General features: G+C 41.8%; 1 protein-coding gene across 6 annotated transcripts in view; it reads right to left on the reverse strand.

The window, feature by feature from the left end:
* Positions 1-16,052, reverse strand: part of SRGAP3 (SLIT-ROBO Rho GTPase activating protein 3) — a 219,984-nt gene extending 203,932 nt beyond the window's left edge. For 3 of the 6 annotated variants that reach the window (XM_045579123.1, XM_045579120.1, XM_036430976.2), the window contains exon 1: positions 15,293-16,051. In XM_045579123.1, coding sequence (XP_045435079.1) covers positions 15,293-15,359 — 67 coding nt within the window. In that variant the 5' untranslated portion in view covers positions 15,360-16,051. Of the gene's footprint in view, positions 1-15,292 lie in introns of all 6 variants that reach the window. The other 3 variants (XM_045579122.1, XM_045579121.1, XR_006741097.1) reach the window with 2 other exon arrangements.
* Between the last annotated feature and the right edge of the window lie 390 nt (positions 16,053-16,442).

The following is a 16,442-nucleotide window of genomic DNA, read 5'->3' on the forward strand; positions in this document are numbered from 1 at the left end:
TTTCTCTTGAAGGGTTGGTGGTGTTCTCTTAAAGGTATTATTAAACTGTACATTTTTAGAGTCAATGCCTTGTCCCGTTCTGCTAAGATATCTCTGCTTCCTGATTCTATTCACCACAGAATGTACTGTTTCTCTTAATGGTAACCACTGTTTATGGAGCACCTACCATGTGTCTGTTCTGACCTGAATGCTTTACAAGCATGCCCAAGGGAGGTCTATTGTTCCTGTTTTACAGAGGTATGGAGAGCTGAGCCTCAGAGAGGTTAAAAAATTTGCCCACAACTAGTAAGTGGCACAGCAGGAATCTGAGCCCAGATTTACTAACCTCCAGAGCCTGCAGTGTTACTTACAGTTGTGATTATTAATAACTAACACTGATTGAGTCCTTACTATGTGCTTAGCCTTGTGCAGTGGGCTTTACATACATTGTCTCAATTTAACCACCTAGATAACTCTCTGAAATTGGATTACTATCTTCACTCTACAGATGGGGAAACAGGCTCAAAGAGATTAAAAAAAAAAAAAAAAAAAAAAAAAAAAAAAAAAAAAAATTGCCCAAAATCAGATAGTAAGAAAGTAGCAGAGCTGGGCTGCAAATCTCTAGCAGTTTGATATTAACAATCGTGTTCCTGATTACCAAGCCTGCCTTCCTTGGTTTCCTGGCATTCTCAAACTGGATGGGCACGCTCGTGTTCTCATCCACTCAGTGAAACACCGAACAGGGCAGAGCCTTTTGGCAGGCCACTAGAGACTTCACCTAGGCAACAATGGACCATGCAATAATCACCACTTGTTTGGACAATTATGAACCCATCTAATGATGCCCCTAGGCTGACTTGTGCTTAGAGAACTGGTGCAGGAGATAGAAAAGAAAATGTGGCTTCTCAATAGTAATAGAGAAGGGTCCAGAGACCCAATGCTAAAATTGGTCCCCTCCTTCCTAACTGCAAAACTATTGTTTCTAGGTTGGCTCCAGGCCTCCCCCCACCCATTCAGATGATAATTATCTGGGTTTTAAGGGTATTGGAGCCCCCAAATTGAACCTCAGATAATCCTTCCAGTTTTGTCAAGCAATTGGCCTTTTTCCCACTTCCAGGGGAAATAAGGGATTTTGTGGTTTACCGGCCACAGTCTGGGGTAGAGGCCAAAAGAGGGTCTTTGTCTGAGGAGCCTGGAGAATGCTTATTCCAGGGTTCTGACAAAGGAAATTGGTGATTCAGGGCATTTTTGTTTCTGGGAGACTTTTTTCCCGGAGTATCAGGATTTGTCTTTTCTCAATCCCTTTTCATTCATCTTGCCTTCCTTGGAACCAACTGTCAGGTCTTTGACAGTAATGAGGATGGAGAGATGTGGTTCTGTCTCTTTATAAAACTGTGCAATTAAATTTTCCTTAATGAGGTTATTTACTTTCTCCCAGCAATATCATTTCTGTTGTGGACTTAGCTGATTTCTTTTTTTAATTCCTTTTAAATAGAACTGGGAGGCAGTGTTTCCTGGAAGAGCATCTTAATATTTTCATAAGCCTAAAACTAACTGTGCGAATATTTTTCTCTCCTTGATAGCTATTCCAGAAGTTGCTTTGAATGCCTCCTGTGTAGCAGGCACTAGGCACAAGAATTCAGAATGAATAAAAGAAGGCCCCTGCACTCTGGGGCACTCAGAGGGAGACAGACACATAAACAACCCCATGGTAATAGCAGCATGCCCCGGGGAGGAGCTAGGCAAAAATAGAAATAATTAACATTTCTGCAGAACTCTAGAGTTTACTGTCTCACACACCACCTCATTTGATCCTCACGGCAACTAGCCTTTAGGGTAGGTAATGCCTCATTTTACAGATGAGGATGCAAGGATGCAGAATGGAGAAGTGCCTCATTCAAAAGACAGATCAGACAGGTTTTATGACTAAATCCCAGACTCTGGACACAGCAGCACAATGGCTCCTGATTTTAACCCAGTACTTCAATGGTTGGACTTGACTATTCCATCCCTATACCCATCTCTTAGAATTTTAAAAGAGCAGAGAAAAGAAAAGATCTTCCACACTGCATGGGGGGCGGGGGGGGGGGGGGGGGGGGGGGGGGGGGGAGATAATCCAGTCAAGTAATACAGATAATTCCAGCAATCATTCTTACAATACATAATGCACACCACAAGATGTTAAGCAAAACTTAAAAATCTCTTGCAGGTTTTTTTTTTTTGTTTTTTTTTTCCTTCCTCCCTCCTTGTTTCCCTCCCTCCCTCCTTTCCTTCCTTCCATAGTGCAGCTGATGTCTGAATATCCTCCATAGCAGAAAAAATTGTCAACAAATTCCTTATTTTTATTGCCAACTTGGTGGGTTTTTAAATTAGAAAAGTAATCACAATCACTATTTCAGAAGTCAATCAAAAATAGAAGAACATAAGGGAAAAGGTCTCCTTTCTACTGTTCACTGTCACTACCATCCTGCTCCCAATCCGACCTCTACCCGATTCATAAGTCCCCAAGAGAAATCATCATTATCAATCATTAAGAACTATGGGACTCTTTTTTATACACACCCAAATACATAAAGACACACATTTTTATTTTTAAAAATAGGATTGTAACACAGAGAGACATACATACACTGAGAGTTCAGTCTTTTGGGGGGGCGGAAGGGGATAATAAAAGATTTATCCAAGGTCATTCAGCTGATAAGACATAAGCCAGGACTCAAACCCAGTTCTATGCAATTCCATCCTGAGCACCTCCCCACCCCCAACCCAGCCATATCACAACTGCCTCATTCAACAATCCATATTCTTGCCTCACTTACTTTCTGTGACTTTAATGTAACTATCCTCTTCAGTTGATCCCTGGCTTTAATTTCACCTTAAAAGCACTTAGCCCATTAGTGTACTTACTATTTTAAGTATAACTACTATAAAATTCCTTTTCTGAAACCATTTCAATCTTTTACACCAGAAGTTGTGTATTTCTCTTAGAAGTACAAATCTTTCTGACCCCTTAAATATTTTGATGGCTTCTGACCCTTCTCTAAATAAAAAGATGCTTCTGTCTTAATAGCTCAGGAAATAATGTGGTGGGATAAGCTTGATCAATTCAGCTTTACAGATCAATATCAGAAATCACATAGAATATTTTCAACAATTTATATCCATTCACTATAGGTTTCTCCAAGAAGTCTGTACCATCCTTTCATAACACTCAACATTTTTATAATTACAGGTTAAAATTTGTCTTCCCCCTATGGAGTCAGGGAACATTGTAGGAACTAATAAATATTTGTTAAACTAAATAAAAGTAAACTAGCCCACCATGTTCTCAACATTTCTTTCCCACTATTCCCAATAGCATACAATTCTGTTTCTGGCAGAGAGCAGTGGGGCCTCCATCATTTTTTGGTGTAGAGTTTCAATGGTGATATTATGCCAAGTATGAGATCCAGCAAGACAGTTATATTTGGGGTGGGACCTAAATCAAGTGGTTTGGGCCATACACTTAGACTAAAGCCCTAGAAGAGCTGAGGGTCAAGAGACAAACTCAAAAAACTACAACCAGGCAAAAGGTCAGGAGTCCAAATGGCCAGGGTAGGAGATGAGGAAGTATTTAGTTAACAGGTATCAGAAGCCAGGGAGTGACTGTTTTTCTGCCTCCATTTCCCCAAGATCGTGTATCTTCAGGAGATCCAAAAATACTGTCTGGAAAGACCACTATTCAAAATAAAGCCCATGTAAAATAAAAAATAATGTACTGGTCAACACTACTTGGAAATGTCCTACTGAGACAACAATTGGAGAGCAGTTATGTTGCTCAGTCTGTGTGCATTCTTTATTACAAATAAAATCAGAGAAGCAACATCTATTCTTTGGTGTTCTTGAAGGTGACTAAAGTGTCTCACTGTTACATGTCTCTTATGTCCCATCCTTCCTCCCCTCCCCCCCCCCTTTCCTTTTAAGGCACTTTAAGCTATGGAAGGTCCTCCTACAGAGCTCTCTCTTCCCTCTGAGCTCCAATCTCTCAGTAAGAATTCTACGTGCCTACAGGGCTTTCTGTCTGACAAAAAGTTGGAAAACACACTGACCTATAGTGAACTATATTCTGAAAATACCCTCACCAACCATTACAAGCCAGGGGAGAACAGGTTACCACTACTGGGAACAGATTAGTAAATTGAGAATTTCAAAAGTTCCACTGATGACCAGGAACACCAGCAGAGAACAAAAAAAAAAAAAAATAGGTAAATCAGAGGGAAGCTGCCATCAGAGAGGGTAACCTGCTCCTGAGACTAAATTCTTTGCTTTAGACAAGACTCTTTTTAGTACTTCCTGCCAAAGTACTTCCTGGGTACCAACAGGGAAGTGAGACTATAGGGGACTGGGATAGGGGGAATTTTAACTGAATGTGGCTGGAACAGATGTGGGGTAGGGGAAAGTTCTTGATGAGTCAGCTCAGTTTCCCCCAATTTTATACAAATTTGTGGGGACATAAGTGACCAACACAAGCCAGCTATCACAATCCCCAACCCTAAAGGACAATCCAAACACATAGAAGATCAGGCTTATTGACTGATGTTCTTACTTGGCAACATCTGTTTATTTTTAGGCCATACTCTTGTCTATTTCAGACCTAGGTCTACAGGCCTATGATGATTTGTTTATTAGTTTTATTTTTATAACTTTTCATAAAAGATCTACTAGTATGATCCTATTTTTTATTACATAAGATATAAAACAGATTTAATAGAGATACAGAATCTGGAAGATTATATATTGAATGTTTATAGTGGTTATCTCATGTATTGGCTTCTAGATTCCTTTTTTCCATTTTTGGGTATTTTCAAAACTTTAAAAATAATGAGCATGTACACATCAATAATCATTAAAAAAAAGGTTATAAAAAAAAGGCCCTTATCCACCATCTCCAAGGTCAAAGACTCATAGGATTTAATGGTTAAAAAGAACTTTAAGCTCCTCTTATTTCAAATCTCATCTCCCATCACCCATCCATTCCATTGACTATGAATTTCAGCCACATCAAATTTCTCACCATTTCCCAAGTACCCAGGCCCTTTCATGATCATCCCATACCTTTGCACAGGCTGTTTTCTCTTCGGGAAATGCTTTTTATCATCTTGAGAGCTTCTACCCATCCTTCACAGCCCTACTCAAAAGTCCTCTTTCCTATTAACAACTTCTCCAGCTCTTCCAGGCAAAGCTGACAAGCTCACTCTGAGTTTCCAGTGTGTTATTCCAGTACTATCAATATTTCAGCACTTACTGTATTATAATTGATTAATCTATGTTTGTAACTATAAGTCTATTAAAGACAGGGATGGAGACTATATTTTACCCATTTTGTGTCCCCATACTAGATACACATACAACTAATAAAAAATATAGTACCCCTGCAAGTAGCACCTGGTCTCTCTACCTCATTCCCCTCTAATCCATCAACTGGATTGCTCTGTATAGATACAATTATCCCTTCTGTGGATTAATTTTCCTGAATTATCTCTCAATCAGGGTTTGGGGAAAGCCTGGCTCTGCTTCATTATGTGCCTCTAGACTGAAGTTCCTAGTTGCATCCCATGGACCCCAAAGCAAAATATCTACAAGTGATTGTGTGTAAAGTTCATCACAAAGACATCTATTATCATTGGTTCAATCAACCAATATTATGATCACCTGTTATATACCAAGTGCTATTCCTGATGCTAACAAAACAAATAAACAAAAGAAACAAAAGTCTTGTTCTTACAGGCTTTCAATTATGGTAAAGAGAAGAAATAAACAAAGGAAAAATATCGTATAGTCATAAGTGCTCTGCTAAGAATTCATGTCAGCAGACCCAGTAGTTACTCCATGGCTACTTAAGATTGAGTGGTCAGGAACTGACATGCAAGCTGAAAGCAGAATACCTAGAATATACCATCCCTGTGACAATCCAAAGGAAGAAGATTCCAGAAAGAGGGAAGATCTAAGTGCAAAGGCCCAAAGCAGGTCCAAGCTTGGAGAATTCAAGGAACCAGGAAAGTGGACAGGTAATGTGACCAATGTAGGCAGAGCACAGCTTTGTAAGCTGAGGTAGGTTTTGAATTCAATTCTCATGCAGTAAGATGCTACTGGGAGGTTTGGAAACCAAGAGTGACATAATTAGATTTAGACTGTGTAAGAATTACTGCTGGTTGCTGTGGGGAGGACAGATTATGAGGACAAGAGGAGAAGCAGGGAGACCATGTAGGATATTGTCTTTCAACTGGGGCCTATTTTGCACTCCACACCCCTCCCCCATTCCCACCCCCAGGGAACATCTGGCAATGTCTAGAGACATTTTTGGTTGTCACAATTTGGGGAGGGGAGTGCTACTGGTATCTGTTGGGTGGAGGCCAGAAATGCTGCTCAACATCACATTGTACAGGACATTCCCTCCTCAACAACAACAAAATGATCCAGCCCAAAATTCAGAAAGTGCAGAGGTTGAGAAACCCTGAGTTAGGAAGCTGTCGCCATGGTCCCAGAAGAGGTGATGGTGGTCTGGGTCAGGATGGTTAGATGGAGAAGGGAGAAAACTCACTGCAATTAATATATTAGAATATTAAAGGTTTTCTCCCATGATATTTTCTTAGACCCCTTGGGCCCAATTCAGTCAGGGAAGGCATTCTGTTTTCATTGCCTCAGAGAAAGACAATACAGAGAAAGACTCAATTCTTGGCTTTTGACTTTCCAAAGCCTAGCCCTCAGGGAGAATTAAAAAAAATGTGGATTATGGACCATAGCTGTGAGAGAATGTTTGATGACAAAGTGCCAGGTTACCACCCCTCCTACCCTCCTTTCTCCTTCCAGTCCTATACATGATAAAGATTTCAGGGAGTCAGGTGTATACAGATTTAATGGATGCATAAGAAAATAACCTGCACCTTGTGTCACCCCAAACATGCCCACGAACAGAAAGGAGCTAGGCCACTTCCCCAGGCAGAGCCTCAGGGAGACAGTGGAGAAGAGAGTGCTGGGCGTGGCAAGACAAGCCTGAGACAAATGTCCAGTCCCTCAACATCATGGCATGTGGGCCCTGGTGCCTGCAAATCACATGGAAGGAGATGAAGAGGGGGCATGCAAAGGAGCCTCGGGATTTGAAAAAGGAGGATCACTGTCACAGAATGACCCCTGAAGACCCAGTAAGAAGGAGAATAGACCAGTAGTAGCAAATCAAGCAAACGTCCTGAGTGCTGCCTGTTTCAACCTGGATTTTGGATACAACACTGGAGGAAATGAGAGTGGAAACCCCAAATTGACTTAGATTTGTTGCTGCCACCTCCAACAGAATAGAGATGTGAAATAGAATTAAGTTACAAAATATAAAAAAAAGCATATTTCTCATGCACCTGGATTTTTGGCTGAGATTTGTTCACTCTAATGTGCAATGGGCCATGGGTTTCTGTGTGTTCATCTGCACCATTATCACCTGGCACTAACTGTGCAATCCCAGGGGCCATGCCTAGGCCCATTCAAGACACCTTGAACACTGCCTGCAGTCTAGTGCACCCCCTTAGTGTCATGCACAGATGGGCACATGTGTACATGCCATGCATATTGATCAGGGGTGAGCTGTCACCAAATTACCATTTAAATCAATGGTTGAGCGCTCTATAATTGGAAATGTCAAAACCAACATTTTCTAAGTAACCTCAAAACAGCACACTGCTATCACTTGGCTGAGCTAGATATGCTTTTATCTTCTTCAAATTGCCCTCTCAGAGAAGTATAAAAAATAGGGAAATAGGCAAAAGGCAAAAAAAGAGAAAGAATCTGGATAATCCACAAACCATGTACATTTCCAAAATGTAATCTCAAGAACAGAGTCTTGAAAGATGTTCCATGAAAAGGATCTATAGATGAAATAAGTTTGAGGAAGGCCCTGACCCTTTTGGATACTCCCACCATTTGATACATTCAAGGTTCTCAGAAGTCCTGTGGGAAACAAACTTATTTCATTCAGTTTATGCTAAGACTTCCAAAACCTATTTGACCACAAAAGTATTTCTTCTACCCAATGCCTCCAGTCTCATGGAATACACCTAAAAGAACACTACTCCAAATAAAAATTGGCCTAATAACTAAACAAATTAAGAGAACAGCACCAAAATCCCACTCCTGGCCAGCTAGGATATTTTAGAAATAGCAACACTCCATCAGGAATGAAGCATTTACAAGTGCAATTGAGCCCAGGACATAGCTTCATACGTCCTGAGGTTCTGAAATTCAGCATTTTTAGAAGGTCTACCCTGTCACCTTCTTGGCACTTAGAAGGAAAGGGCCAGTTCCTGAACCAGCCTAACCTTTTCTCCTGATCTCTCCAATCCTTAACCTGTCATATATTTGACTCATTCTGTTTTCCAAGGCACCACTCAGCTCTGCCTCCCAGGCAACCTCTCCTTGACAGCCAAGATATTTTATAAACATCAACAAGCCATCAGGAATGAAGCATTTACAAGTGAAACCACTGCCGGGGCTTGCCCCATCCGCCAGAGCAATTCAACTCCATACATTTATTGATCACCAATTATATCTCAAGAACGAGGCTATAGCAATAAATCAAGCAGATAGAGCTTTTGTCCTTCTGGAAATATGGTCTAGAAGTGTCTGCTAGCCAGAATCCTTCTCTGAACATCAGGTTCCACATCTGGGAGGGAAAAAGTAGGAGACTTGGACCAGAAGACACCTAAGATTTCTGTTTCTTTATTTCCAGGTTGAAGGAGGTAGAGCTGCCAGCCTCTGTCAAATCTAGAGGAGTGTTTCCAGTAAGCTAGTTTCCAAAAGATGACTCCCTGTGGTGGGAGTGAAGAAGGGACCTGACACAACTAGGGGACATCAAGTGGGACTAAGAGAGGTTGGATGAGAAGATGCGTGGAAGTGTTAGGGAAGGGTAGGGAGTCAAAAATTAAGCCCCATCCAGACTGTTCCCTTCAAGGAAGAAATCCTTGAGTTTCAGAGCCATGTTTCCTTGGTGTGCAGCTTGCCTCCCTACACAACCAGATGTCAGGAAGACTGGTTTAAACCCTAGCTCTGCCACTATTTGCTATGTAATCATATGCAACTTACTTTGTTTCCCTGAACTTTAGCCTTTAATCTATAAAATGGGACTAATAATGACTATCTCTCAAAATTATTGGGATCATAAAATTAGATGCTGACTAAATGATTGAGACCTACAGCTAAATAAAATTAAATTACCTCCCACTGCTAAATAAAGCTATATAGCCTAAAGCATGGCTTATAACAGTCACTAAATGAATGGGTGAATTAATGATAGTCACCCACACATAAGGCCTAACCCCCAATATAATAGTATTTTTTTAAATATATTTTATTGCTATTTTACAGAGAGGAGGAAGGGAGAGAGATAGAGAGCTAGAAACGTCGATGAGAGAGAAACATCGAAACATCGACCAGCTGCCTCCTGCACACCCCTTACGGGGGATGTGCCCACAACCAATGTACATGCCCTTGACCGGAATCAAACCTGGGACCTTTCAGTCCACAGACCGATGCTCTACCACTGAGCCAAACCGGTTTTGGCTCCCAATATAATAGTATAATAGTATTTTGTGGTGGGTGTGGCCTTAGGAAGTGATGAGGATTAGGTGAGATATGAGGGTGATGCCCTCCTGTTTGGGATTAGTGCCCTTTTAAGAAGAGAAAGAGAACTCACTCTCTCTCATCACACACTAAGAAAAGACCTTTGGAGCACACAGCAAAAAGGCAACCATCTATAAGCCAGGAAATAGGCTCTTACCAGAAATTGTATCTGCTGGCACCTTGATTTTGGACTTCTCAGTTTCCAGAATCATGATAATTAAATATCTATTGTTTTAACCACCAGTCCATGATATTTTGTTATAGCAGCCTGAGCTGACTAAGTCAAATGTCAAAGAAAAGAACTGCTTGAGTCATAAATTATAAAAGTAAAACTTATCAGTAACTTATCAGCCATTCCCTCAACCAATCGTGTGCCAAGCATTGGGGAAACAAAGATGACCATAAGTATTTCTGCCCTCAAGAGTTCAGAGCCAAAGGACTAAACACAGAATTGTAATAAAGGATAATAAGGCTCAGAACAGAAGGGCAGATGTGAGAGAAGCATTGATTCTGCCCAGGAGAGTTAGGAAGGCATCATAGAAGAGGGTATCTTTTGAGCTGGCACTGAAGGATGGTTAGGAATTGGTGAGACAAAAAGAGAAGGAATGAAAGCAGAAAATGGGGAAAGAATTAGCAGTAGAAAAAGGTATACAGAATCCACAGACAAAGGATATGTTTTAAGAGCAGACAAACCTATTTATAGAGAAAACAACTGAAGATAAAACAGGAAAATTACCTGAAGGCCCATCACTAAGACTTTTATGGACTTCACCTTATAGGCCAGAAGTTGCAAACTGTGCAAACTGGTGAGCCATTAGCTGAAACTGTCCTACTATCAGGTTTGATCAGACACTGTAGTATTTTATAAATCTGAGTTGCCATTTAAAAATTAAGAGATTGTCTTTATGGCCTTAGATTTGGCAAAGAATTTTTAGATATGACATCAAAAACATGAGGGGAAATAGAAAAATGGATACTCTGAACTTCATAAAAATTAAAAAATTTTGTGCTACTAAGGACACTGTCAAAAAAGTGAAAAGACAACCCACCAAATGGAAGAAAATACTTGCAAATCATATATCTGATAAGGGACTTATTTGTGAAATATATAAAGAATACTTACAGCTCAATGGTTTAAGAAATTTTAAAAATAAAAATCAGGAAATTTTGTTTTAAAATCCAGTTTCACTTGAAACAGTGAAAGAACTGACCACTCCTGAGCTCACATTTTATGGTGATGACAAACTGAAGCTGCGCAATGGCTGCCTCCTCTAGGCAGCTCCCTAATCAGCCGCAGGCCCCATAACTCCTCATTGCTTCCCCAACCCAGCCTGCATTCCTCATTGAATCCTGTTGAAGACAATCAGGGTTCCAAAGATGGTTGTCCAATCACTCTATGCACAACCTCTTTAAAACTGAACTCATCTGGCCCTCAGTTGGAAATTTTGTGTTTTGTGTGTTGTTGTTTTCTTCACTGATTCTTTTCACCATATTCCAAGAAAACTGTTAGAAAGCAAAGAATACACCATATATGTTGCATCTCTCAAAACACCTAGCACAAGACTAAAAACAAACTAGTACTAAATGAATGCATAAATGAATGCATTCTCTGTGATCCTCTTCAATACCTGCTTTTCTTCCCCCAAATTATAGACTTTTGCTATTAAGATAGACTAAAATGATGAGAGGCATGTAATAAAAAATAAAACACTAAAGTCAATCACTGCATTCCTATTTCAATTTTCCATTAGGTTGCAATGGAAATGGGAACTCTGAATAAATGCAGAACAGACCATTATGTCTGACAGCAAGATGAATTAGAGCCCAAGATGCTGAGAATGCCTGCAAATAAGATTACCAAACACTATCAGTGGTCTTTGAGGGAATTATGAAAAATAGGATAGGTGCCAAAAAGCTCTAGATGGGCAAATGTTGTTCTAACTTCAAATGGGAACAAGTTATAACTTGCCAGTTCCTGACTAGAGAATGATGTCACTCTCAGGCAAGATTGTTGAACAGATTTGTAAAAGGACATTTGTGAGCACATCAGTCAGGAAGCAATGTCCATTTAGAACCAGCACGAGGTCACCAAAAACAAGTCATATTAAATTCGTTTCATTTTCCTTCTCTCTGACAAGGATCCTAACTATCGGATTGAAGAATTAGAGCAGATATAAATATATATGTTTGCAATGAGGGGTTGGGCAGTGAAAAGGCTAATTGAACCCTTGGGCTATATTAATAAAAGCATTACATACATCATAAGAAAGGTGATAGTTGTTTTCTTTCTCTGATCACATCTAGAGGATCTCATTTAGAACTTAGCACCACTCTTGAAGACGGCTTTGGTAGTGTAATCTTTTAGAGACCTATTTGGCAAAGTCTCTGTAAAAGCATGAAGCTCTCATCCAGATTTCTGGCATCTGTTGAAAAATGAAAAGATCTGGCTGGGCCTCCATTCCCTAATGGTCAATTGGTTGAATCCAGGTAGTGATTGCCCTTTTGTACAGGATACCCACCCTCAGATGCATCATAATCACTACAACACCTTCTTATATTGCCTTCACTGAGGTAGTGGAACACCTGTCACAAATCATCTTATTTGGCCATCCTCACTCATTTATTCTACATGCCAACCACCCAAATGCACTGGAGTTTGCAACCCAGGATGCAGTAGAGTCAAAGGAGAGTGAAGATAAGCAGCAGAGAGTTATTGTAAATCAACAAATGAGGATAATCATAGTCTAGGGGCTGTGATCAGAGTCTCCAAACATCCAATGGGCAGACATAGAGAAGAAGCATCTGTCTTGTTCTATGAAGTCCCAAGAGGCAGATACTATGAACCAATAAATGGATGAGAGACTTATTTAACCCAACATAAAACCACTTTCAACAGCCAGAGCTGTCCAAAGATAAAGTACGTGGGCTTTGGAAGTGGTGAGTTCCCCATCACTGGAAATGAACAAGCGTATGGTATACTACTGCATTGCAGGTATTTAATCAAAGGAATTCAAGTATCTGATGAAGTAAGAATAGGCATGGAGTCTGAAATTTTTACAACAGGAAGAAAATTTGCTTTAAAATATTTCTTTGGTTAGGTCAACAAATTCTCTAAAAAGAGATAAAAGAGAGTACGTTTACAAAGAACTCAGTATCATTTTTAAAAATCAAAAGTTCCCTGCACAGAGGACAAAAATCTGTCTAAATAGGTGGTGTGTTTACAACAAACTGGTCAAATGCTGCCCAGGGAGAAAGATAACTGGCATCAGGCATTATCTTTGGTGATTGGTCAAACATTCTTCAGAGGCAAGCAACAAAAGCAAGGCATCAAAGTAAGAGGGAAAACAATGGAATGCCACAAAGAGGCAGCCATCCCCGCCACAAAACTGCCATCTGCTACTGACATCAATCCTTCCAGGGGCAGCTGCAGGCAAACAATGTATCAGAGAACACTAGGCCTGGCAGAAAACCTGCCGCCTTCACATTTCAGTCTTGTGACCTTGGGCTAGTCATTTAACATTACAAAGCTTCAGTTTCATGTCGTGTGGACCCTTTCTGAACCTTGTGCAAACCAAGAGTCATGATACCTGGGAGTGACCCACAGAAATTGTAGAGCCCTGTACACAAAATAATAATGAGGAGGAGCAAAGAATTTTGAAAGAAAAGATTCCAGATGGTTTGGGGCACAGCAGCATCCTGACCTTAATTGTGTGGGTGTCAACACAAAAGGAATAAATTTAAACTCTTGTATCTAGAATGCAGAGGCATTTGGAGTCTGGAAGGGACAAGATCATTTGGGCAAATTTCCTGCTGAAATGCATTACCTTAGTTTGCAACCCGGGTAATGCATTTAGTTTTTAAAATAAAGGTGAAATGTAAAAAGTAAAAGAATCAGCCAGAGCCATAAATGTTTAATAGATCTTCCAGCTAAGTTCACTGGCCCAGTGGTAGCAATCCTTCAAAGTTATCAGCACATATCCTACCAACCTGTCCAAAACTCAGTATCCCCTTCTCCATCATGGCTTTTTTTCAAAGAAACCTCCATTTATTTTAAAAAAAAAAAAAATCACACACCTTAGTCTTAGAATATATAAACTCTCTAATTTACCCAAGCAGTCAGGTAAATTCAAATCTCTGACCAGGGCTTGTTTCTAAATTTTCAGCAAATCTGAAGCATCAGAAGTCACTGTTTTCTACACTGAACTGAAAACTAAAGGGGAGGAGAGCAGAGGGTTTTCTGCTTATTTCATCCTAGGGTCTACCCAGAGGTGGTTAGCATGTGAGGTTCGACCAGGACGAAAAGACACAAGACAGTTGGTGAGACTGGAAAAAAATGAGGCTCCCCCCTGATGGCGGCTCCCCTCCCAAAGTTTCCCAAGCGTCTGAAGCGTGTACAGCAGCTGTGACTGCCCGGCCTGTGGCCGTTCCTGGGGAGACAGCCGCCTTTCTGGGTCACTGAGTCTTGAGCTGCAGCAGCACCTAGAAGCAGGTGTGGCAACCTCAGATCAGCTGAGCTCCAATAACCAACTTGCCCAACAGTGTACTCATCACCTCAAGGGGCGGGAGGCACCAACATCCACGGAAGAGGTACCCTGTCTTTACTCTTTCTGAGAGAGACCACAACACACCCGTGTAGCAACAGGGAGAACTGTGACCATAAAGAAAACAGATGCTGAGAGGGACAGGCCCCAGCTTCCCTAAGAGTATATCCTCAGAGAAAGAGTGAGGAATGGTGCTTTTAGATTGTCCTTGCCAAAGCTAAGCCTAGAACTCATGAGGGTGGGAGAAGCCTGGCCTGTATGAGGGTTCTGCCTGCATTTGTCTATGCAATTGTGTGTCCAGTGTCCTTTTTCGCCTTGCTATTGTGGACTTAGGGAGGGGCTCCTGGGAGGGGTGTGCACCGAAGCTGGAACACGCAGCCAGAGGTCATCTCACCCTCCTGGCTGGCTCCCCTTGGCACCATGGAAGCCAGGCAGCACCTATCAGTCGACACAGCGCACTGAGCTGCTCGCTTTGAATGAAAACTGATGACCCTAAACGCTAGTGCATGGGAGGAGGTTGGGGCTGCACTCTGAAAGAGAATATATTTTCTGCACCAAGCTCCCTCCTTATACCTAAATGCCTGCATTAGTTTGGATCAATATGCCCCATTACAGTTAATCCATGGCAAGCCAGGCCAACAGAGAGGCTCTGACAAAGCAGTGCAGCCTCCCTGTGCTACCTCCCTGTGCACATGCATGTGAATTTCAGCCCAGAGAAAGACGCAGAGGCAAGCAACGACAGCATAAAGGAGGAAAAAAAAACAAAAACAAAAAAAAACATAGTAGACCGTAACAAATAGACACCATATTAAGGGACTTTCAGGAGGCCTCAGAGTGACATGTCACAGCCGAAATGATGGAGTATCTGAGACACTCCTAAATCCGGGGTCGGATCCTCATCGCACACCTGCAATGCAGTGATCGCTACCACTTCACAATCCATACACCCAGCACCAGTGCGCTCTGCAGTGGAAACCAGTCCGGACTTGTACAGCTGCCACTGTTTCTCCTCACAATAAGATTATTGATGCATAACAACATTTCATAATGGCAGGGAGGAAAAGGGGGAAAGCCGAAGCAAGGGAATAAGAAAGGGGTGGGGAGGCATGAGTCCCCGGCCCGCGTCTCACCTTTTATTTGGGCTTCATATTCAGCAATGATCTCTTTGTCTTTCTTGAACTTAGTTTGAGATGACATCTTCCAATGTGGCCAAAGGCACTGGCAAGCTATTTAATTTATATCTCCTTTTCTTCCCGTATTCTCTCTTACACGGCTCTAGTCGATTTCCCAGGTTTAGGGGCTAATCTCTTTCACTTGGCTGCAGAGCCAGAGGGGGGAAAATCCCTCTCCTGGAAGGAAAATTCTCTTTACTCGCAAAAAATGTCTCTAGTAGCTTGGTCTGGTCAGCTCCTCTTGCAAAAGAACCACTACTCTAGGAGCACAGTAACCTGCCCCAGATTTTCAAGATTTTTTCTTAAAAAAAAAAAAAAAAAGAACACAAGCGCGTACACACACACACACACACACACACACACACTCACACACACACGCATGCACTCACACACTCATCTGGACACGCACACACACAGTCACAATGCACGCACACACACCCTCACTCACACCCACTCACACACACACAGACACATCCACAAGAGGTGCGGCGCCTCCTTGGTGCTGCAGTCAGTCTCTGGCTGTCTTTCCAAGACTCTGCTAAGGAGATGGTCAGGTTGCCAAAGGGCCAGTCATCTCGCATCCTCCCTCCCTTCAGCGCCTCTGGTCTGATGTACAGTGAGGATCAAAGCCAGAAGAGCGAGGAGGAAGTTCTGCTGCAAGGCTTCAGCTCCGGTGAACCCAGAGTAGGACTGCTCGCCCTGCGGGGCTGGCTTGAGCACTCCCCCACCAACCTCGCCCTCGTCACTAAGCTCCACCTCCCGGATTTTATAACAACTGACACATTGTAGCCTACAGGAGAGCAGGGCTCACTGCAAGCAAAAAGAGGAAGAGACAGTCACAAAAGGGAAGGCAGCAGGAAAAAGAATCAGGCTGGGAAAACCAGAGAGGCCCCTGCAAACGCCTACTATTGGCAGTGGGGTTAGGGAATTTTCTCCCAAAATCTCTGAAAGGTCCACCTTTTCTTTGTAGTGTGCAATTTATCCAATTTCTTAAAGCAACAGCTCTGTGACAATTTGTCACTCTGTGGGAATTGTCTAGCAGAGTTGAGGGGCTGACCCGGGTAGGCATATTCATTAATATTTTTCTGAGCAATGGTGGGGTAGCAGG

The sequence above is a fragment of the Pipistrellus kuhlii genome, unplaced genomic scaffold, assembly GCF_014108245.1.
Source record: "Pipistrellus kuhlii isolate mPipKuh1 unplaced genomic scaffold, mPipKuh1.p scaffold_m20_p_11, whole genome shotgun sequence".
Classification (NCBI taxonomy): Eukaryota; Metazoa; Chordata; class Mammalia; order Chiroptera; family Vespertilionidae; genus Pipistrellus; species Pipistrellus kuhlii.